General features: G+C 41.0%; 1 protein-coding gene across 3 annotated transcripts in view; it reads left to right on the top strand.

Moving 5' to 3' along the window:
• Positions 1-23165, top strand: part of LOC127436781 (golgin subfamily B member 1-like) — a 35598-nt gene extending 12433 nt beyond the window's left edge. Inside the window, exons 4-20 of one of the 3 annotated variants that reach the window (XM_051691153.1) lie at positions 1542-1664; positions 2189-2344; positions 3207-3326; positions 3887-4000; positions 4139-5282; positions 5435-5517; positions 6433-6502; positions 9988-15046; positions 15150-15573; positions 16184-16417; positions 16522-17349; positions 18827-18987; positions 19131-19284; positions 20040-20125; positions 20221-20292; positions 20759-20849; positions 20941-23165. In XM_051691153.1, the coding sequence (XP_051547113.1) occupies positions 1542-1664; positions 2189-2344; positions 3207-3326; positions 3887-4000; positions 4139-5282; positions 5435-5517; positions 6433-6502; positions 9988-15046; positions 15150-15573; positions 16184-16417; positions 16522-17349; positions 18827-18987; positions 19131-19284; positions 20040-20125; positions 20221-20292; positions 20759-20849; positions 20941-21078 (9057 nt within the window). In that variant the 3' untranslated portion in view covers positions 21079-23165. Of the gene's footprint in view, positions 1-1541; positions 1665-2188; positions 2345-3206; positions 3327-3886; positions 4001-4138; positions 5283-5434; positions 5518-6432; positions 6503-9987; positions 15047-15149; positions 15574-16183; positions 16418-16521; positions 17350-18826; positions 18988-19130; positions 19285-20039; positions 20126-20220; positions 20561-20758; positions 20850-20940 lie in introns of those variants that run through there. The other 2 variants (XR_007896458.1, XM_051691154.1) reach the window with 2 other exon arrangements.
• Positions 23166-23211: the final 46 nt, after the last annotated feature.

Below are 23211 nucleotides of genomic sequence, written 5' to 3'. Positions count from 1 at the left end.
AGTACACCTACTTATTCATGCGATTATCTAATCAGCCAATCATGTGGCAGCAGTGCAGTGCATAAAATCATGCAAATATGGGTCAGGAGCTTCGGTTAATGTTCACATCAACCATCAGAATGGGGATCTCAGTGATTAAAACCGTGGCATGATTGTTGGTGCCAGAAGGGTTGGTTTGAGTATTTCTGTAACTGCTGATATCCTGGGATTTTCACGTGCAACAGTCTCTAGAGTGTATAGAGAATGGTGTGAAAAACAAAAAACATCCAGTGAGTGGCAATTCTGTGGACGAAAACACCTTGACCTTGATGACAGAGGTCAACCGAGAATGGCCAGACTGGTTATAGCTGTCACCAAGGCAACGGCAACTCAGATAAACCCTCTGTACAACTGTAGTGAGCAGAATAGCATCTCAGAATGCACAACACGTCAAATCTTGAGGCGGATGGGCTACAACAACAGAAGATCATGTTGGGTTCCACTTCTGTCAGCCAAGAACAGAAAATTGAGGCTGCAGTGGGCCTACCATTTGTGTACCTCAGCAGAAATACTGATTTGTCAGACCAGGTGATGTTTTTCCAGTCGCCTACTGTCCAGTTTTGGTGAGCCTCTGCTCACTGCAGTCACAGTTTCCTCTTCTAATCTGACATTAGTGGTACCCGGAAAGGTCTTCTGCTGCTGTAGCCCATCCGCATCAGTGTTCAATGTGTTGTATGTTCAGAAATGCTTTTCTTCATAGAACTGTTGTAACGTAGGGTTAGTCACCTTCCTGTCAGCTTGGACCAGTCTGGCCATTCTCCTCTGACCTCTGTAATTAACAAGCCGTTTTCACCCACAGATGTTTTTTTTTTTTTTTTTGCACCATCTTCTATACACTCTAGAGACTGTTGCGTGTGAAAATTCCAGGTGATACATGTTGATATGAACATTAACTGAAGCTCCTGACCATATCTACAGATTTTATACATTACACTGCTGCCACATTTGGCTGATTAGATAATCGCATTAGTAAGTAGATGAACAGGTGTACCTAATAAAGTGGCTGGTGAGTGTATATATCAAAGGAAATAAACACTTCATTAGTCTCTCTTTTTTTTTTTTTCTCCCCAATTTGGAATGCCCAATTCCCAATGCGTCCTCGTGGTGGCGTAGTGACTCAATCCGGGTGGCGGTGGACGAATCTCAGTTGCCGCGCATCTTATCACATGGCTTGTTGAGCACGTAACCGCGGAGACGTAGCGCGTGTGGAAGCTTAACGCTGTTCTCTGCAGCATCCATGCACAACTCACCACGCACCCCACCGAGAGCGAGAACCACATTGTAGCGACCACGAGGAGGTTACCCTTTTGTCATGTATACTTGGACAGACAGATGAAGACTTGAGCTGGACTATGGAAAAACCCACTGTAGCTCGACTGTGCATGTAAACATACTGATTGAGGAAGAAGGACGTTTTCTGGTGCCTCTAACTACACTGAATATTAACAGATCTTAAGCTTGATTTTGCAGTTCATGAACAAACTGTTTTTGTCTTCATGCAGGAGGAAAAAGAACAAGCAGAGGTCAAGTTTACAAAGCTTAAACTGCAGGCCAAAGCCAAGATGGCTGCCCTAAACAAACAGATCTCTGAGCTGAAAGGACAAGAAGTGTTGAACAGCAGTCAGGTAAAGAGACAGGCTTACTTATTGACCATGAAGTGGTCTTGGATACCTTTTTGCAAGCGCTATTTACTTTTTTTTTTTTTTTACTTTTATATAATAAATATTTTCCAATTCTGTTGTTTTAATTCTAGCAGTTGTTATTAGTTGTGTTTGCTAAGGAAAGCATTAAGTAAAAAAAAAAAAAAAAGTAAAATTTGCCATTAACCCGAGCCATATTTATGAACCTGAATATGATTTGGGGGTGGGCTCTGTTACCAGTAAGAGCAACACCTCAGCAACCACCCAGAACACACAAACATCTGTCTCAGTAGTAGGACCTGTCTTTATCTTATTTCTCTTAAAGTGTATGACTGTAGTAATGTCAGTTATTATCTACCAAATCCACTTAATGATTTCCACAATTGCATCATCGCCTTTTGTTTTGTTGACGAAACTGTTTGTGATGTTGGAGCAGTTGATCCCTGTTTGCATTAAAGGTTTCCATCACTGCTGCATTATGCTGATGAAAAACTCTGGATGTTTTTCAGAATTCAGAGAGCTCCTTCACGATGGCTCCCGGAGTGGAGGAGGAACTCCAACAGCTCAGAGAGAAGCTCAGTCAGGCGGAATCATCCAACAAGATCCTTCAGCAGCAGCTCTGGGAAGCTGAACAGCGCGTTAGAGAAGAGGGACACGCAGAGCAGGTGTGCATGACCTCACACATTACAATTACAGATAATAAATAAATAAATTTGGCAATATAAACTCAAGTAAAAGGAGATGTATATATACAGTAATGTGCAAAAGATTTAGGCGCTTCTGAAAAATGTTGCATAGTGAGGATGTCTTCAAAAATAATGACATAAATAGTTTTCATTCATCACTTAATGTCATACAAAGTCCAGTAAACAAAAAAAGCTATATCGATATTTGATGTGACCACCTTTGTCTTTAAAACAGCACCAATTCTCCTAGGTACACCTGGACACAGTTTTTCTTGGTTGTTGGCAGATAGGATGTTCCAAGCTTCTTGGAGAATTCACCACAGTTCTTCTATATATTTTGACTGTTTCAGTTGCTTCTGTCACTTTATGTAATCTCAGACTGACACGATGTTCAGTGGGGGGCATTGTGGGGGCCAAGATATCTGTTGCAGGGCTCCCTGTTCTTCTATTCTAATCTTTTCTATTTGCAAATGTAATGTTTGGTAGTCTAACATTTATATTCCTATTGACACACTAAAGCTGAAGATATAAATAACCAGCTTAAGACAAATGCTTTTGTGAAAGTCTTCGGCACATAAGATGTTTCACAAAAGCATTTGTCTTAAGATGGTTATTTATATCTTCAGCTTTAGTGTGTCAGTAGGAATATAAATGTTAGACTGTGCCGAAGACTTTTGCACAGTACTGTATATATTTTTAATCAGTAGAATTATTTGATATTCTTAGTTCAGATGTTTTCTTTTTTATTTCAGAATAAGCGCTGACAATGATAAGTTCGCAGCTCGCAAGCATGAAATTTAATATCCACTATTTTATTTTTCAACCCTGAAATGCTATCCAGGTGCGTGTCCTGCAGACTGTGGTGAAGGAAAAGGATGTCCGATTCCAGGAACAAATCCTTAAACATGAACAGGAACTCCTCAGTCTCACTCAGGCCTCAAACAACAGTGATTTACAGCAGGTATCACTCATGTTTTCAATTCTTACGACGTCAGAATTAATGCGCTACATCAGAGCACATTATTTAGGACAGGGGCCAGTAACTTTTATTGGCCAAGTGTGTGAAGAAGCAGTTAACATGAATTATAGTGTTGATCTTCGCCCTATGTTGCTTTTTTAATCAATATGAAATCAGTACCATTATGTATTTGGCAAATAACTGCTGCCTTTGATATTATCCAATAATAAACAAAGACAACAATATTGTCAAGACTGCCTTGTTAATTTTCCACATTTGTTGGCTCATTTTTGGGATAGCCAGAGGTGTTTGAGCCACATTTGCATGCCATTTTCAAGTAGACTCTTCATTGTTTCCTTGGTAATTTTGTAGATAACATTCTTTGAGCAGCATCCTACAACTGACTTCACGTTGTTGGATTGGTTCTTACAGAGCTTTAAATGTGCTCGGATCAAGCTCTATCTTGTAAAGATTTGTCCACCTCTGATAAATCTAGCACAGCAGCTTTATTAAGAGCACCTGTCTATATACCTTTTGCTTTAAGCCTATCTATTGATTCACAGGCTCTGTGTGCATCCCAACAACGCATAGAGGAGCTGGAGGAATCCCTGCGCTCTCGTTCAGAGGTCTTAGAAATGTTGCAACAGGAGCTCAACAGTGCAGACCAGCAAAAACAGGTCAGCATAGTAAAAAACAAAAAAGTATATTCTCTTCTATAAGATGTACAGAAAGCCTAAATATTTGTTAGCCCTTATGTGTAAGTGATAAGACCTTTGAAATGTCAAGGCATAAATAATACTGTTTCATTTGTGCAGATTCTGACTGCTCAGTTCAGGCAGATGGAATTGGAGTTAGCAGAAGCCCAAAGACTGAGAGAAGAGGAAAGGCAACAGAGGATCATGCAAACTGATGAGGAAATGCAGGCTCTTAGAACCAGACTGGATGCATCAGATAATGAGAAAGACCAGACCATCAATGCTCTCAATTCTGAATTACTGAAAAAGACCACAGAGCTTGAGGAAATGAGAGCTAAGCTTGAAGATGAAGAAAGAGAAAAGGTTGAAAGGCTGGATAAATTTAGAGAAATAGAGACTACCTTCAAAACTGAACTGGCCGACATGCAAGCGTGTTTGGAAGCCAGACTGGAGACATCTGAGAGTGAAAGAAACCAGACCATCAATGCTCTCAACTCTGAATTACTGAAAAAGACCACAGAGCTAGATGAAATGAGAGCTAAACTTGAAGCTGAAGAAAGAGAGAAGAATGAAGGTCTAGAGAAATTAAAAGAGAGAGAGACAGAACTGGCCAACATGCAATCGTTTTTAGAAGCCAGACTGGAGGAATCCAAAAATGAGAGAGAGCAGACCATTAATGCTCTCAACGCTGAACTACTAAAAAAGACGACAGAACTAGATGAATTGAGGGGACAACTTGCAGCTGAAGAAAGAGAAAGGCTGGAGACAGTACAAGAGCAACAAACAAACTTTGAGACAGAGCTGGCCAACTTGCGCGAAAGTTTGGAATTTTCAGAGAAACAGAAAGAGGAGATGACAAAGAAGCTAGAGGTGGAGGTCACAAGTCACCTGGTAGAGCTTCAGCATCTCCAGGAGAAGCTTGATGAAGTGGAGAGAGAGAGGGAGGAAGGATCTAAGATTGAACGTGATAATTTAGCACAGATGCAAAACGAGCTTGAGTCCTTAAACGAGAGACTGGATGCAACCAAAGAGGAACAAGAAGCAGGACTCCAAGCAAAAGATGCACTGGAGAAACTGTGGAGAGGGATTCATTCTTTGACGATTGTTGAGGAAGAAGAGGTGGAAATATCTACCCCTACTGATCCTGCACAGTTCTTAGAGGTGTTACCCACCTTGGAAGCCCAGCTGGGCAAACTTACAGCTGAACAGCAGGAGAGTCAAACACGAATGTCTCAAATCACTCTAACTCTACAATTTTTGCAAGGTAAACAGCCCAGGAGGACAAAGTTCAAAGCAGATTTGTGGTTTGAGTAAACTGTCCTTGAAGGCACTTTATCAGCCAAAGCCACACCATAGGGCAAATTGTTTGCACTGTGATCAAAAAGTAATTATGTCTCAATGCACCCAATGCTCTAGGTCAACTGGATAAAAGCACAGCTGAAGGAGAGGAAGCAGTTGCTAGGATACGGGAACTGGAACAACAACTTCTCACTCTTCAGGTAGGTGTATTGCAAAAAAAAAAATTCGTAAGAGCTTTAAACAGTGCTTTGGGTATTCAACACAGGACTTTGATAAACATTTGTTCTGTCAATAAACCTTTGGATATCTTTTCAACAGTTGATGTTTTGAATCCTTTGGATCCAATTATTTGTCATGGCAATCATCCCTTTTACTATTGCTAATGCTTAAAGATAGGGGTTCGATTATATGATATCTAAAATACCTTATACACCATGTTAAGCGGAAGTTTTCTAAGTGATCAGTCTCACCATTTTTGCCAAGCAAAAAAAGAAAAAACAAGCAAAGAAATCCTAGACATTGAAGGAGGGACTCAAAGTATGCACAGGGACCAGAATAGAAATTTGGGTGTGGGCTTTTTTAGCTCGAGACAGTGAGCGACCACCCACAACACCCTTGCAACCACCTAGCAATGTCCTTGCAACCACCTACAACCCCCTAGCATCCTGGCAGCATGGGCAAGCACCACTCACATTTTCTTTAAAAGATTTAAAAATCTATTTTTTTAATGCACTGGACATGCCCCTTTGGCACAGAATAGATGTAGTTACCCTTCTAGGCCATCATGACTGTATGTCTGCATTTGGTAACTCAGTAGGATGTATATAGCCCAGGCTGTGTGTGGTGCAACAGACTCAAGGTGACATTAATCTCTAGACAGTTTGTCTCTCAGCATATTAGGTCAGAGATATCATAATCCTGACACATTTTATAATCTGTTTTGAATGCTTGTTTTATGAATATTTTCCCTCAATACTTTGGGTCAACATATTCTACTGACTGTTTTTCTTAATTGTCTTAAAAGTGGTATTGTGTTGTGCTATTGTGCAATTGTATGGTTTTTGTAAGAACTTCATTGTCTTAATAATCTAAGCACACTGTTGTAATGGACCTAGGTTGCTGGTGAGTCATTAGGAGATCATGTGACTGACCTGACTGTGAGGGATTTGGACAGGGCACACCAGGGTGAGTTCATTGTTTTCTTTTGTACAGTTGAGTGCATTTTGAACTGGAGTCCTTCTTTCAGCAACACTCCTCCTGTTCTTCTTATTGCATTGCTCTGTAGTGTAGAGTCCATGACCTTTTAATACTGTTGTTACTTTCAAATGTTTACAATGTTTGTAATGTTGATAACTTGAAAGACAGGTTTCCTCCCCCTGTCACAGTGCAACGGGCTCAGTCACAACACAAAAAATAACAGGAAGTTAATGAATGAATAAATAAACATTACACTTATATAGCACTTTTCTGGCACTTCACTCAAAGTGCTTTACATAGTGACCAGGGTAGGTTTGCACCAGCTGTGCGTAAGTTCTCACGTAAGTTGGGACGTAAAGTTCAAACTAAGGGCTTAGTAACTACTAGTTAGTTTGTAACTAAGTCAGTGCTTAATTTGGTTGCACCACCTGTTCATAAGGCAAGACTTAACTAGTAGGTCATAAGCTCTTCGTAAAGTGATGCGTAGTCGCATAATATGATGTTTACCCATATTTATCTAATAAGCAGCCTTCAAATTTGTACACAGAACTGTTAAACAGCCATGAATTTAAATTTGATCTTGTTAGAAAACCTTGTTTGCTCACATAACTGTCAGCTGTAATAAATTATATCCCCATTAAAATATGATGCGTAATAAAAGTAGATTTGATAAATATATTTGACTTGTGTAAATAACAATATATAGGAACTGTATCTAAAATAAATAAGGGGTTAATTTATAGTGCATAAATTGTGACTTAGTGCCCATTTACGCCACACTCTAGGCTAAGTTTTAACTTATGCACAGCTGGTGCAACCGGACCCAGGGGACTCTCCTCAACCACCACCATTGTGCAGCATCCACCTGGATGATGTGACAGCAGCCATAGTGCGCCAGTAAGCTCACCGCACACCAACTATTGGTGAAGAGGAGATAGTAGAGTGAGGAGCTAATTAATGGATTGAGATTATTAGGAGCAATGCACGTTACATAATCAGATACATTTTTTTGAGTAACGACTAAAGTAACGCAATATTTTTATTTTATTTTTGACCATAATATCGGAGTTACTTTTTAAGTAAAGTAACGCATTGCTTTTGTACACCTCTACTTTCCCTGTATTGCGAGAAATCAGGAGTAAAAGTGTGCAAACTTCAGGGAGGAGACGTAGTGCATGATGGGCATTGTAGTTCTATAGAGCATGAGGCCAGAGACTATTTAGCAGAGAGAGATGAGTCACTATTTAAATAAATGGGAGAAATTGGAACACCCAACCAAGAAGCTTTAGCACCCAACAGTCAATGGATGTAGAAAGGAAGTCCCGCCTTGCAGGTAAAAGAGCCAATCACCTTTTAGATACAGACATTACCTGTCAATCAACTCGCTAACACGTATGCACATTAGCTATAGAAGCCGGGAAAATTGCGTTTTAGCGTAATACGAGGTCAACATTCAGTTGAGTGAAACGCAGTTGATTTGTGTGTTAATACACACTGCATTAAAAAAATCAGTAAACGCGTTTAGGCAGAGGGATTATAAGATTAGTCTTCTGCTGGCCACAACATGATACACAGGGTGAAATATTCACTCAATTCACTGACTTATGGAGCCGAACTGTCCTGTGTTAAAGCTCCCCGTAATTGGGAGAATGGGATGAGAAAAGCTGACTCTGGATCAGTGGCTCCGAGCAACGTTCTACATCGATTGTGTATGCAAAGAAAATGTCTTGGTTTCTAAAAAGATTCTACATTTTTGTTTTATAATAAACAAGTAGTTTGATTCATGAAACTAACCACTTTTATGACATTTTGGTAGCATTAAAAACGATTCCATTCAAGTTGTATCAACATGCGCCTTCGAAGTTGTATGCAATCAACCAGTGGCGTCTGTACGCACCGTGGATCAGCTCAAAACAAGCGTGCACTGAGATGACTTAAGTGAAAAATTTTATTATCAGACACATTCCTTGAACATGTTAGGCTGGCATTCCCCACTGAATTTGATGCTGACTTTTGAAAAACATCTTAAGTTGACTGTGATATTGTTGATGGGTACAGCACATGATGACATAATGATGCAGGTTCAAGTGTTGGATGTTGGACTTTGCTGCTTTAGGTAAGACAGTGGTTATTCTTCATTATTCACATTGGCTGCCATGTCGATGGAAAAACAAATCATGCATATTCACGTTATTGATTCTTTATTATAAATATGACGTGAGGACCTACTTTCTAAATATCTGTTTGTTTACTATGTTGTTTTGACACAAGTGTTGTACAGGATTGAGCATAACCTGTAATGTTTCTTGTATGCAATGCATGGCTTATTTGTATGGAATGCATTACATAGCAGAAGAGAAAGTGGCTGTGAGAAAAAAGTAATGCAAAAATAATGCATGAGTAACGTAACACTTTACTTTCCATAACAATTAACTTTTTAATTAAGTTACTTTAAGGAGTAACGCAATATTGTAACGAGTTACTTTTAAAAGTAACGTTACCCAACACTGATTAGGAGGCCATGATTGATAAGGGCCAATAGGGGGAATTTGGCTAGGAACCTGGGGTTACATCCCTACTTTTTATGAGAAGTGCCCTGGGATTTTTAATGACCACAGAGAGTCAGAACCTCGGTTTAACGTCTCATCCAAAAGACGGTGCCTTTTTGCAGTATAGTGTCCTAGGGCTGGGTGATAAAACAATATTGATATTTATAGAAAAAAAAAATTTATTCACATATCAATGATAAACTTTTGAGTAATTTTCAATATTTAGCTGAAGTTCTACATCTAGACGATCAGATCTTGTATGTCACTAAAAATGCAAGCAGTTCGGCACAGTTATACACACAACTAGCTAACTGAATCACAGTCATGAAATCAGCCTGTTAGGAAGTATTAGCAGGCTAGTGGCTACCTCGGCCTGCTGTCATTGAAATTGGCAATGATTCTTGGGATCCGAATTAAGATTAGAATTAAATCCTAAATAGAGTATACTTTTAAAGGTAGCTTACCCTCTGGAGTTTACTTGTAAACAAACAAGTTATGTTTACATTCTTGTGGACTAACAAACATGGAAATAATTTCCTCCCCCATTAATGGTATGAAATGTATATCATGATAAATATCAAACGATATGAAAAAAAATATTGTGATAATATTTTTGGCCATATCACCCAGCCCTATAGAGTCCCTATCACTACACTGGGGCATGAGGACCCACACAGGCCGCAGGGTGAGCACCCACTGTGGGCCTTACTAAGTCCTCTTCCTGCAGCAACCTTAGTTTTCTCCAGGAGGTCTTTACAGGGTGAAATGGCTGCAGGGCTAAGTTAAGAAATAAACAGATAATATCGAAACATTATGTATTTTAAATAATACATGTATTAAATATTTTATTAATGCATTTCAAATGCTTAAATTTTTTTGTGATTATTTGATAACAATCTCATAATTGTTTTTCTGCTTTCTCAGATGGCAGTGGAAATGCATCTGCATCACAGACAGATCAGACTCTGTTTTTGGAGCAGCAGATTGCGGACAGGGAAAGGGAGCTTTATGATCTTAAAGAAAAACTGTTGCTCACCACTGACCAAACTCTGAAAATGCCAGATTTGGAAAGTGCTGACATTGTAAGCACTTTGCACGACAACTCTACAGCTCTATATGAGGTTCTCGAGGACACACCAGAGGAAGAGACGACACTTGTTGCAGTGGACACCTCTGCTCTGTCTATCTCTGCTGGCAATGAGAGTAGCCCTGAGCTTATAGTACCACAGCTTGAGTCCCCTGGAGAATCAAAGGGTACTTCCTCAGATGAAATGGTGACTAGCAGTGATTCAGAAGTAGCACATAGCAGCTGGACTCTTTTGGAAGCAGTAAACCAAGACAGCCCTCAAGAGTGGCCTCCCCAAGTTCAGGATTTTGCCTCATTACGCTTAACAACTCAATCTTGGGAGGAGACTTGTGAAGAGCAGGTCACATCAACCAGCTGTATAGTTGATATTGAGTCACCATCTTTAGTTATCCATGAAAATGTACAGGTACATCTTGGCCAGCAGGAGGGAAGTCTGCTAAATTCTGATTCAGGCACTGGTCAGGATTTTGCACAGATATTAGCAGAAGAGATTCAGAAAAGATACAGTGAAATTCTGGGAGAGCTTCAGCAGCTGAGAGTATCATCCTTACAATCCCAGGAGAAAGTCAACCAGCTGGAGGAAGAATTGAAGTCAGTGAAAATGAACAGCAATGAGGCTGAAACAAGGGCAAACATCTGTGAAAAAGAGCTGATGGAAGCTAAGGCATTGATCCAGCAAAAAAAAGTAGATGCACAAAGTGTCACTCTGCAGTTTGAGAACTTACAAGAAGAGGTTCGCTACAAAGATGAGAAGATGCAAGTCTTACAGGTAGACCTAGATGAAGCCCAGCGAAGTCTTGTTGAACAAGAGGGACAAGCTAGAATGCTGGCTGCTCAACTGGAGGACAGAGAGCTCACCTCCTCCAAACTGGAACAGAAGCTCTTGGATATGGAGGGCAGGTTACTGCAGATCTCTCAGGAGGCCGACATGACCAAAGCTTCACTCATTGACAGGACTGCAGAGCTGGAAGACCTACAAAAGTGTCTTTCACAGAAAGACCAGGAATTGATGGAGCTTAATGATAGCATGACTGCCAAACTACTCCAGGCTGGAGAGGAAAAGTTTGCGATATCTAATGAAGTCAAAAAGCTAAAAGTGCAAATGTCTGAACTTGAGAGGGCCTGGGATGAGCAGCATAAAAGCAAAGATGATAAAACAGCAGAAAGTGAGGAGCTTTTTGCTTTACGAAAGGAGAAAGAAGACATGGTTGCTCAGATGGATGCTTTAAAGAAAGATGGAGAGCAGGTAAAGAAAAAGCTGCAGGCAGCTCTGATACAGCGGAAGGAATTGATGAAAAAAGTAGCAGAGTTTAAGAAGGAGGCTGAGAGCAGGGAAGAAAAGGAAAGTGATGATAATGAGGGTATGACTCTTCAGTTCAAATATGAAATTAAGGAAAAAGAGCAGGAAATACAGAAGCTTGAAGCATTGTTGCAAGAGACCAGAGAAGTCTTGAATTCAAAGGATGAGACCTTGGTGCATTTGGAACAAAAAATCAACAACCAAGAGCAAGCATTGTCTGAGACACATGCAGAAATACAGCGTCTGACAGAGCAGTATGTTAAAATGAATGAACAACAAATGTTGCAGGCAGATGAGGACAAAAAAAGACTTCTTTCACAGATAACATCCATGAAATCTGACATTGAAACTTTGCAGAGAAAGCTCCAGGAAGCTACTGATGCCAATGAAGATGCTATTGTGAAAGATTGCCATCATCTCGAGCAGATGAAACAGCAGAAAGAAGAGTACAGTGTCCTTCTTGAGCGCTTCCAAACTGAAGAGGGAGAGAAATCTGAGTTGTTGAATCGTATTAAGGAACTAGAGGGTCTTATAGAATCAAAGACTGCTGTAGATAAAGTGGTGAGTGTGGATGTACAGGGAAATGTTGGGTCTACCTTACAGAATCTAGAAAAAACAGAGACAAACGATTGGGTTCAAGAGGATTGGGTGGATTTCTCTTCAGCTGAGACAGAAACACATCAGCAGCACAAATCTGGTCAGCAGCTTCCACAGATGAGAGATCAAGATGAAATTATTAATGCTGTCCAGGAGGAGATTAAAGCTGAGCAAGCTGACCATGTGGACTTAGAGCTACGGCTACAAGAAAGCCAGGCCTCCCAGTCAAATGTAGATATCAAGTTCCAAGAACTTTGTAAGGAACTTGAAGGTTTGAGGGAAAAGGAGAGGCAGATTGATGCTCTCACCAAGGAGATGGAGGCTCTTAGAGAGAAGTGTCAGAGAGCAGAATCTCATACAGAAATGCTGAAAGGAGAGGTAGATGAGGCTTGGAAAGCAGCTAAAAGAAGCATCTCAAATGCTGAGTCCCCCATCAGAGCTCTTCAGTCAGAAGTGGAGGAATTTCAACAGTTTCTGAAAAACAAGAATGATGAGATTGTTGATCTAAGTCAACAGTTGAGTGAACAAAGGTCCCTTTTACTTAAGATGCAGGAAACTGTATCAGAGAAAGATCAGCAGATTGCTTCCTTACAAGAAGGACTTAAAGCTGAGCAAGATAGGATTCAAAAACTTGAAGCAGAAATACCACAACGAGAGGAAGAAGAGAAGGGTAACAATGCCAAACTACAGCAGCTTCAGCGCAAACTGCAGGCCGCTCTTGTGTCACGCAAGGAGGCTCTCAAAGAGAACCAGGCCCTCAAGGAAAAACACACTGCTGCTGAAAAGGTTAAATTAGAGCTACAACAGAAGCTTGAGTTTGCGGAAATGGAGCTGAACAAATCAAGAGAAGAAAAGGAGAAGTTAATTGAGGAGGTGAGTCGAACTTTATTGGAAAATCAGAGTCTAAGTGCCTCCTGTGAGAGTCTTAAACTTGCTATGGAGGGTGTTTTGAATGAGAAGGATGCATACAAACATCAAGCTGAGAGTGCCAAAGAGGAAGCCAAACAAATGTGCAAACAGCTGGAAGAAAAAGTGCAAAACATGAAAGAGGAGTATGAGACCCTCCTCAAATCATATGAGAATGTGAGTGATGAGGCTGAACGAGTGAGACGAGTGCTTGAAGCTGCTCGACAGGAGAGGCAAGAGTTGGCAACCAAGGCACGAGCTCATGAGACAGCCAGACAAGAGGCAGAGAGACTAGCAGAGGAAGCTATGAAGGAGGTGGATGTTATGAAAGAGAAAATGAGGAAGTTTGCCAAGGTCAAGCATCAGAAAATTATGGATCTAGAGGAGGAGAATGAAAGGCTTAGGGAGCAAGAGGAGAAGAAAGGGGCCAGACATGCAGAAACTGAGTTTAAACAAGCGCTGGAGAGAGTCAAAGAAGAGTTTGAGACCTTAAAGGCAAATTACAATACTGTAATAGATGAGAAAAACTCTTTGGAACAGCACGCTGAGGAGTTGAGAAACCGTTTGGCTAAAGAAATGGACAGAAAAGACAGTGAAACTCTGGGTGCAAGCTCCATAGAGACTTTAACAGATGTTAGAGTCATCACACGGCAGAGAAGTCCAGATTTAATTGAAAACCAACAGTACCTGGGCAATACTAGTTCCCCAGAGTCTAATCTACAACTACAGCCAGAAGAATCCATTTCTGCTGTACTTGATCATGAAGTAACGGAAGTGCAAGCAAATATTGAAATGATTTCCCAAGCAGAGGAAAGGCTCAGGGAACTGGAGACCTCTCTCGAAACAGCAGAATGTAAGATAAGAGAACTTGAATCTGCTCTTGAGGATCAGAAGGAATCCAGAAACAAGCAAGAATCCATGCTTAAATCAGAATTAGCTTCCCTCAAGCAACAAATTCTGGAGACTTTAGAAAGAGAGGCAATCCAGAAAGAAGAGATCTCAAAGAAAGAGAACCAACTTCAGGAACTGCGCACCAGTCTAGAGGCTGAAAGGGATGACTTGGAGGAACGGTTGATGAACCAACTGGCCCAGCTTAATGGCAGCATTGCAGGCTACCAGCAAGAGGCAGCTGACAGTCGTGATCGCCTCACAGACATGCAGGGGGAACTAGAGAAATTGGAGCGAGAGCGAGCTGAGCTGGAGGCTGAGGTGACAGGTGAGAGGGACCGGACAGCCAGGATAGAAGAGGACATGAGGCAGGCCCAAAGAAAGAGAGCTGAGGCAGAGGCTGAGGCAGGCAAACAGAGAGAGCTGGAGCAAAAGTTGAAATCAGCACAGAGGTTTAAAGAAGGTTGTCAAAACAGAACACGTCAGCTCGAGGAACTGCTAAGAGAGAAGCAGCTGGAAGTCCGTCAGCTGCAGAAAGACTGCATTGAGTACCAGGAAAGAATCAGCGAACTGGGTAAAGAAGTTAAGTCATTGCTGTTGGGTAGAGATGAGGTGCAGGGTGAACTTGAGGCAACGCGCTTGGAAGTCGCAAAGATTATGCAAGAGAGAACAAGTGTTGAATCTGAGCTATCAGAATGTAAAGGGAAACTGGACATGGCACTGGAGGCGGCGAAGCAGGCCCAGGCAGGCAAACTGGCAGCTGAACAAAAGGCACAACAACAAGAGGCTGACTTGAAAGCAGATGCGGAGCGTACCCTGGATGAAGTCAGGTATCGGCTTGGAGCAGAGCTTAAGCAGATGGAACTGAGACTAGAAAAAGCCTACAGGGAACGGGAGAAGGAGGAAGAGGCAACTCTGGAGGCAAGGAGTGTTACTGAGGCTGCAGACAGGCATGCCCAGAAAATGCAGGCCCGTCTGGATGAAGCGCTGGCTCGGTTGGCTGCCTTCTCGCGCTCCATGTCCTCTCTGCAGGATGATCGTGATCGAGTGCTGGATGAAGCAAAGCAATGGGAGAATCGCTTTCATAGCGAACTACAGGAAAAAGAGGCTGATGTTCGGGAAGCTGAGACTCGTGCTAAAGAACTCGCTGAAAAACTGCAGAAAGAGATGTCCCAAAAAGACGAACTGCAGAGTTTAGTGGAAAGGTTTGTTTTGTCTCATTTTTAACTCACTGTTTTTCACATTGTATTTCAACTGTTAATTTTTGAATCATAGATAATAAATAAACAATATGTTGTATGTCCTCAGGATGCAGAAAGCAGAAGAGAACCTACAGCTACAACTTGCTGAGGTGGAAAATAAACATAGTGAAAGCCTTGCAGCTCTTGAGAAAGAAAAAGAAGACTTACAGCAAAAGCTTACTCAGGTAGAGAACAACCTGGCCCAAACTCGCTCCCAGCTGACCTCCCTGGAGACAGAAGCAGAGGGACTCCGCCACCGTGCTAAAGCTCTAGAAGACACAGTAGTCAAGCTTCAGAGTGAGATTAATGAGGCACATACAGCGATTAAGGAAAGAGAGACAGAGGAAAGGAGACTATGCTTGAGGCTGGAGCAACTGGAGACAGACCTGGGCTCTTCAAAGAACCTTACCGAAACCCTTCAGGTAGCTTTGGATGAGAAGGAAAAAAGAGAATTGGAGCTCCTTGGTGAGAAAGAGCAAGCTGTGACACAGGTACTCAGTATACAAAATTCAAATAAAAAGAATCACAAATACAGAATGCAAGACTTTCAGACAGAAATACATGCATATTGAAGGCCAAGACATATTCTACATAAGTACATGAACGCAGACGCTTCTAGCTATGCCAGCTTGATTAGGTTCCACAATGTGTCAGTCCACAGTTCATAACACAAAGCAAGTATGCGTTGCATTCTCAATGTTGCCACAAGGGGAGCTATAGTGGACATAAGTGTGAGCTGTCCATTTCTACAGTGAGTTTTCTCTTTTTTTTTTTTTAAACCTACTTCTGTCTTGGCAGAGCAAAAGTTTGATAAAAATATTGCTGAGCAAGTAAGTTGAAGTCAATATATTTATAGGAACTTACCTATATAATAACACACCCAGTTTAATGGCACAGGCCTCTGAAGGTAACTCTGATCGCCTCAGTGAGTAATGAGTTTGGTATTGTCAACCACGTGTTGTCATGTTTTTTTTCCAAGCACTTGCATCTGTGTATGCGTACTTGTATGAAGTATGTTTCTGGCCATATCCCTTATTATTTTCTTTATTAGTTGTCATTTTTTAAAATGCAAATAAAATGTTATATTGTCTTATGTTTTAGGCTGTAGAGGAGGCCAGGAAAGATGCAGATGAAAGGGCAGACATGGCAGAGAAAGAGCTGGAGGAGAGGAGAGTGGAGTTGCGTGGTTTAGAGGAGAGACTTCGTAAAGCTGAGGAGAATGCCTTCCAGAGCAGAGCTCAATTGGAGTCTTTCACCAAGGCTATGGGCTCCCTGCAGGATGATAGAGACAGGGTGCTCAGCCAATACAAACAGCTAGAGGAACGACACCTCCAAGTAATGTTGGTTGTCAAAAAAGAAATAAATTTGTTTGTTTGCATTTAATTTATGTTCAGAGCATTTATATATTCTGACTCATCTTTGATCTCATGGTCTCTCAGGTTATGATGGAGAAGGACAACCTTATCCAGGAGGTTGCAGGTGAGAATAACGGGCTAAAGGAGGAGCTTCGAGTCCTGTTGTCACAGCGGGATGACCTCAATGCTGAGAATGCCAAGCTGGCTGCCCAGCTTCATGGCTACAGAAATGACCTGAACCAGGTTCTTGCCATGAAGGACTCCCAACACAAGCAAATTCTTGCTGCCCAAGCAGAGCACATCAGTGTCCTGGAAAGAGAGAAGGAAGAACTCAAGATCCATATTCAGGCTCTGGAAACAGATCTTGTGCAAGGAAAGATTTCTCCACTGGAGAAGGAAAACTTGAGCCAGGCCAGTGATGGAAGTGTTAGGGTAGATAATAGTGATGCACCAGGGACAGAGGTGGAGAAGCTGAGGGAGCAGTTCGAGGCTGCTATGAAGCGCATCACCACCTTGGAAGAGACCTTGGAATTGGAGAGGGAAGCCCAGGTAGCCCACAGCAAAGAGCTGAAGAAGCTGCATTGGGAGGGCGGTGTTCTGCGAACTGAGGCTGAAACAGCCGAGGAGAGGGTGGCGGAGCTGGCACGCGACCTGTTGGTGATGGAGCAGCAGCTTCTAGAGGAGAGGGAGGCAGCTGCACAGCTTCGAGCTCAGAACCAGTCCTTTGGTCAAGCCATGGCCTCTCTGCAGGCCACAAGAGATCAGGCTGTCAGTGAGGCCAAGGAGCTGCGGCTACGTTTAGATGAACATAACCGGACAAGTCACTCACCATCTCTCCCAAGTGGCTCTAAAGGCGAAGTGTGGAGTCTCAAAAATGCCCTATCAGCACTTCAGAATGATAGAGAGAGAATGGTGCGTGACCCTGCATTATGCTTTCTGGCTTTCCTTAACCTTTTTTGAAAACTTAAATACAAGGGATAATGAATTTATGTATTATCTGAAGGGACACTTGATATAAAATGCTATGTCCTTAGGGGCCCGTTCACACCAAATGTGTGACACATGCACAATGAATAGTACAGAATAAAGGCTTCTCGATACACACTTTTAACATGGCGTCAAAAAGTATGGCACTGCGTGAGACAATGAAAAAACAGCTAGACGTGGCGCAATGGTCAAGAATTCATTACTAGTGTATGTTTAAAAATCAATTGAAAAACAGCAGATGTAAAAAATAAAAAAAAAAGCATTCGGTGTGAACAGCCCCTTGTATTCTTGCATTCTAATGACTAATAATATTTTGTAGTGTTATTAAAGGGTTAGTTCACCCAAAAAATAAATTTCAGTCATTGTTTACTCACCGCTGTGTTGTTAAAACCCTATTTTACTTTTTTTTTTCATAACACAAAGAAAAAACATTTTGCTCATTGATGTCATACAATGGCAGTTTATGGTAACCACCTCTTCAAGCTTCAAAAGTATAATTCAGAAGTCTAATAAATTATTTAATGAGACTCATGATTGTTATGAAAGCATACAATAAGGTTTGGTGAGAAACAAACCGAAATCTAATGTATTGTTTAGTGAAACTGTTGACCGACCATTCCTCTCCTCTGCACGTTTACAAGACTGCACAAGAGCAAGTTCAAGCAGCCACTGTTCGCGAAATGGGCCGTTAAAGCAACAATTCTTTTGGTTATCTAACAGCGATAGTCCACCACAGCGATAGAAACAACAGAACACAACACAGCTTCACACAAACCAGAGAATCAAACTTACTAAATGTGTCTGATGAGTTTGTTGTCGGAGAATAGATGCATTTCTATGCCCAGCCTCATTTGTTTAAACAGAGTACTCAATCAACCACCACAAACTCATAAGACATATTTAGTCAGTTCCGTTCTCTGGTTTGTGTGCAGCTGTGTTGTGTTCTGTTGTTAATGTTGCTGTGGCAGACCTGTTTTTAGATAAACAAATATGAGTTTTCGCTAGAACATTTCACAAGCAGAGGCTGCTTGAACTTGCTCTCGTGAACTCTCACGAACACGCAGAGGAGATCAATGGTCAACAGTTTCACTAAATAATACATTAGATTTTGGTTTGTTTCTCATCAAACCTCATTGTATGCTTTCATAACAATCATGAGTCTCATGGAATAATTTATTAGACTTCTGAATTATACTTCCTTTTGATGCTTGAAAAGGTGGTCACTACAAACTGCCATTGTATGACATCACCGAGCACAAATATTTTTCACAATTTCTCCCTTTGTGTTAAGAAAAAGAAAGAAAGTCAAATGGGGCTATAACAACATAGGGGTGAGTAAACAATGGCTGAATTTTCATTTTGGGGTGAACTATCTCTTTTTAAATTGGTCCTTCTTTCTTAGCTGGAACAGCTACAGTTGCAGAGGTCTGAATTAGACCGGCTCGGATCAGGTGAACTGGCCCAGCTCACTCAGGCTCTGGAGGAAGAGAGGAGAAGGACAGGAGAAAGAGAGAAGATCATGGCCCAGATGGAGAGAGACAAGCAAGAACTAGAGATGCTCAGGTGAGAATTTGTATGGAATTGTTCAATTGTATTGATAAATGTGTAGTGTGATGCTATTTCACTGAATAAAATGCTGTTTTAACACCTATGGCCAAGTATTATAGACATCAATTAAACTTCTTTGAAATGTTTTCTATGTGTAGGCTGGAGAGGATGGACTGGCAGGGCCAGGCCGAACTCCTGAAGCAGCAGACCCTGACCACCCTTTCAGACCGGGACCAACAGGTGCGCCAGCTTACTGCCATGCTGGAGGAAGCACGGGCATCAAAACTACGGCACGAGCACACTCAAAGACAGGTAAAGCAATGCTCTGCTATTGAAGAATGAGAAACAGAAAAACAGATGAACAGATTTTTTTTTTTAGCTAGAGACATTTATATTCTGTTTATATGTTGTAAAACTTAAAGAGGCCCTATTATGCTTTTTAGGATTTTACCTTTCCTTTAGTGTGTAATATAGCTGTTTGTACATGTAAAAGGTCTGCAAAGTTACAAAGCACAAAGTCCACGCCAAAGGGAGCTACTCTCCGCTCCTGAACTGCCTGAAACGCCTGGTTTGCAGTCCAGCCATTACTTCTGTGACTTACCTATGCCACTATGTAGCATATTTGCATAATGCCCGCCTAAGGGCTACTTTAAGCTGAAACCCGGTTGTGATAAGGGCCGTTACATTTCCGACACACCCTAAGCAGTTAACCAATCACAACAGAATGGGCCAGCTGACCAGTCAGAGCAGACTGGGCTTTTCGGAAAGGGGGGCTTTAAAGAGACAGAAGCTTCAACAGAGCGTTTCAGACAGAGGGTGAAAAGAGGTGCTGCAGCAATGTACAGTATGAGAAAAATAATGTGTTTTTTGAACATTAAAGCATGTAACCTATTCTAGTAGACCCCCAAAATAAAATTATGAACCTGTAAATGAGCATAATATGGGCTCTTTAAGTTGTTTTACCCATCCTCACAATAGGCTGTTTCTTTACAATATATAACTTTATAACTCTATAATTTAAATCAATGATCTAGAGTGCTGAGGTATTCATGTGCTGTGTCTTTTAGGGAAACCTTGCAGTAGATGCTGCCCCTGGTGGCCCTCTTGAGCACAGTGAGGGATATAAAGCCGAGTGCATTGAACTCCAGAGAAGGTGCTGCTTCCAAGTTTAGTCTTATCATCAATTATGCTTAATCAAGCAATTTTCCTTGATGTACAGTAACGTTTCGATATGTGTGTTTTGGTCAGGCTGGATGAGGAGACAGAACAGAGACTCAGGGTAGAGGAGCAGCTCATTGCCACACAGGATCACCTCAAACGGTTTGACCATAATCTCAGATTACCTTCCGGACTCTGGCCGTTCTTGCTGCAGACTGCCATAGACAGGATGTTCACAGTGTGATGAGACAAGACCAATGACCACCTTAAACAGTGAAACAGAAATATATACATCTGAAACAAATTGAGTTTTTTACAAAAAGATGTACAGATTTAAAGTCAATGTGAAACAGCGTTTGCAACCCATTTTACTTCTGTAATGTGATATGTTTCCAATTGCAGCTTGATATTCAAAGAGAAAAAAATCAGGGTGGGTTTTTATCCATCGGAATGTTGATTGAATCGTGAAAATTGTTAATCGTTAAACGTGTATTAAGAAAGTAAATAGGTTCAATTTTGATTTCATATCGACTTTACGTTTAAATTCATGTACCTTACTTAAACATAAACATGCAATATTTATTAACCATTAAATAAGAAATGTGAATATTTTCTTCATCCTTTACAGTTATACGCAGGGAGAGTGGCAGACAGCATCTGAAGCGAAGATGTCGGAGACTGCTGTCCTTATTGAGCCACCAGAGGGCGCCATTACAAGGGTAATCACAAACCCTGAATACAGTACAATAACAGCTTGTATAATACATACAGCCATGATATAACATGATATAATGTTTCTATGACACTTAGACTCGAAGTGGTGGACCTGGGCTGCTGCGGATGCTGCGAGTCGCATTCTGTTCTCGCCAGCGCACCCCTCTGCTGGTGTCACTGTACCTGCTAACTGTTCACGTGCTGCTGCTGTTATGCATGGGAGGATATCTGTGAAAGAGACCCAGAACACAATACTGAGAAAGACAGAGCACGCCTTACTGAAAGAGAGACAGTTACATACTCATTGGTTTATTATACAAATCAAATTGACACATAAATTAACACAGGGTTAATTTACGTTTTTGTTTTCTTGCTTATTTACCAAAGTTACATCTAATCTGTTTGTTTTTGTCAGAATGCTCTTTGCCAAAATCAGCTCCACCCTGTTTTACAGAGATAGTATCACCTAAAAATGAAAATTCTCTCATCATTTACTTGCCCTCATGCCATCCCAGATGTGTAAGGCTTACTTTCTTCTGCAGAACACAAAGATATCTCAGCTCTGTTTGTCAATACAATGAAAGTAAGTGGTGACAAAACCTCCAAAAAGCACATTAAGGCTGCATAAAAGTAATCCATACGACTCCAGTGGTTTAATCCATGTCTTCTGAAGCAATATGATAAGCGTGGGTTAGAAACAGAACAATATCCAAGTCCCTTTTTACTATAAATCTCCACTTTCACCAGCTCTCCAATGCGTGTTCATGAGAGTACGGAACTGTTCTTCTGTGCATTCTTGAAGCATACCGCCACCTACTGAGCAGGGAGATGAAAGAAGAAAAAAGGGAGGGATAAAGCAATGGAAAAGAATAAATAAATAATATTTTCACAACAGCCCAGTAGGTGGCGATACGCATGAAGAATGCAAATCAGCAAAAAAACAACAAAGAAGAACTCTTGTGAAAGTGCATAGGAGGACTGTTTGAAAATAGATTATAGTTAAAAAAAAAATTAAAAAAAAATAGGGCTTTAATATTGATCTGTTTCTCACTCACACCTATCATATCACTTCTGAAGTCATGGATTTAAAAACTGGAGTCCTTTTATGCTGCCTTGACATGCTTTTTGGAGCTTAAAAGTTTTGGTCACTATTTGCATTGTATGGACCTACAGAGCTGAGATATTCTTCTAAAAATCTTCATTTGTGTTCTACAGAAGAAAGAAAGTCACGCATCTGGGATGGCATGAGGGTGAGTAAATAATGAGAGAATTTTCTTTTTTGGGTGAACTATCCCTTTAGTGGGGCTTGTTCATACCAGTAACACTAGAGCACTAGTTGCTATCTCATGAACGAAGGACTTGTTTTATGCATCTTCAAATGTAATTTAAAAAATGTAAATTGAGTTGACACTGTACAGGGTCTATATATTTGTTTCTTTACATATTAGGATCGCGGGTCTTTCATTTTGTCTTTATGCACGATTGTGTAAAGTTAGGCATAAGACTGTTTCAACCACATTCCGACTTCCTGTAATCTGTTTACTTGTAATCTGCCTGTTTATGCATTCATAAAATGGAAACATTCAGATGAAATGTAATGGCATATGATGCGGATGCTGCATGTCTGTACTAGGCGAGACCCGTCGGCAGTCTTCGCAGCTGTCCCAGTGTGCTACATAAATCAAGACTCCTGGCGGTGGCCAATACCCCGGTGGCAAATTCTTCATTGTTGCCACTGGTTTGCCATAGAAGTGTTTACCAGTATTGGCAAATTGTCCATTGTTGCCAAAGGTTTGCCACAAGTTCACCACTACCGGTGAAGATCTGTAAACTTCCGGCAATAATTTGCAGCAAAATACAAGATAATTTGCATGTAAAATTAAAGATCAGCAAGTTTGCCAGAACTCTAGATTTGTGTAAGGGTGTTTATCCATTTTATGGCTGACTCATTTGCCAACTTGGTGCAATACTGTCATTTTTCTTTGTTTTCTTTGTTGTTGTTTTGTGTCCTTTAATGCATCATGCTTGGTCCATCTCTGGACTACTATTCCATTTATTTCCCCTTCTGTGGCTTAAATAGCTTGAACTTGGATCATTTTATTACCAGTTTGTTTAAATATTTTGACTGTTTCAGTTCTTAGATACTGTATGCTTCATAAAGTCATTAATGCTCAGCTTTCATAGCAGTTTTCTGAGCCAGAGCCGAAAGACTTCCTGTTCACACTCTGATCTCATAGGGCTGCAGTAGATTGTGGTTCAAATATTGTCTCTATTAACAGTGAGATTTTAAGCACAGCCCAGTCAGTGTTTTATCTATGTAAATGATCCCTCCTCTTCCTCCTGCTACCCTGTTGTAGGGGCTATTTT

This window comes from Myxocyprinus asiaticus, chromosome 47, assembly GCF_019703515.2.
Source record: "Myxocyprinus asiaticus isolate MX2 ecotype Aquarium Trade chromosome 47, UBuf_Myxa_2, whole genome shotgun sequence".
NCBI classification, from domain to species: Eukaryota; Metazoa; Chordata; class Actinopteri; order Cypriniformes; family Catostomidae; genus Myxocyprinus; species Myxocyprinus asiaticus.
Note: the sequence above shows the minus strand (reverse complement) of the source record. Positions and strands in the feature narration are given on the sequence as shown.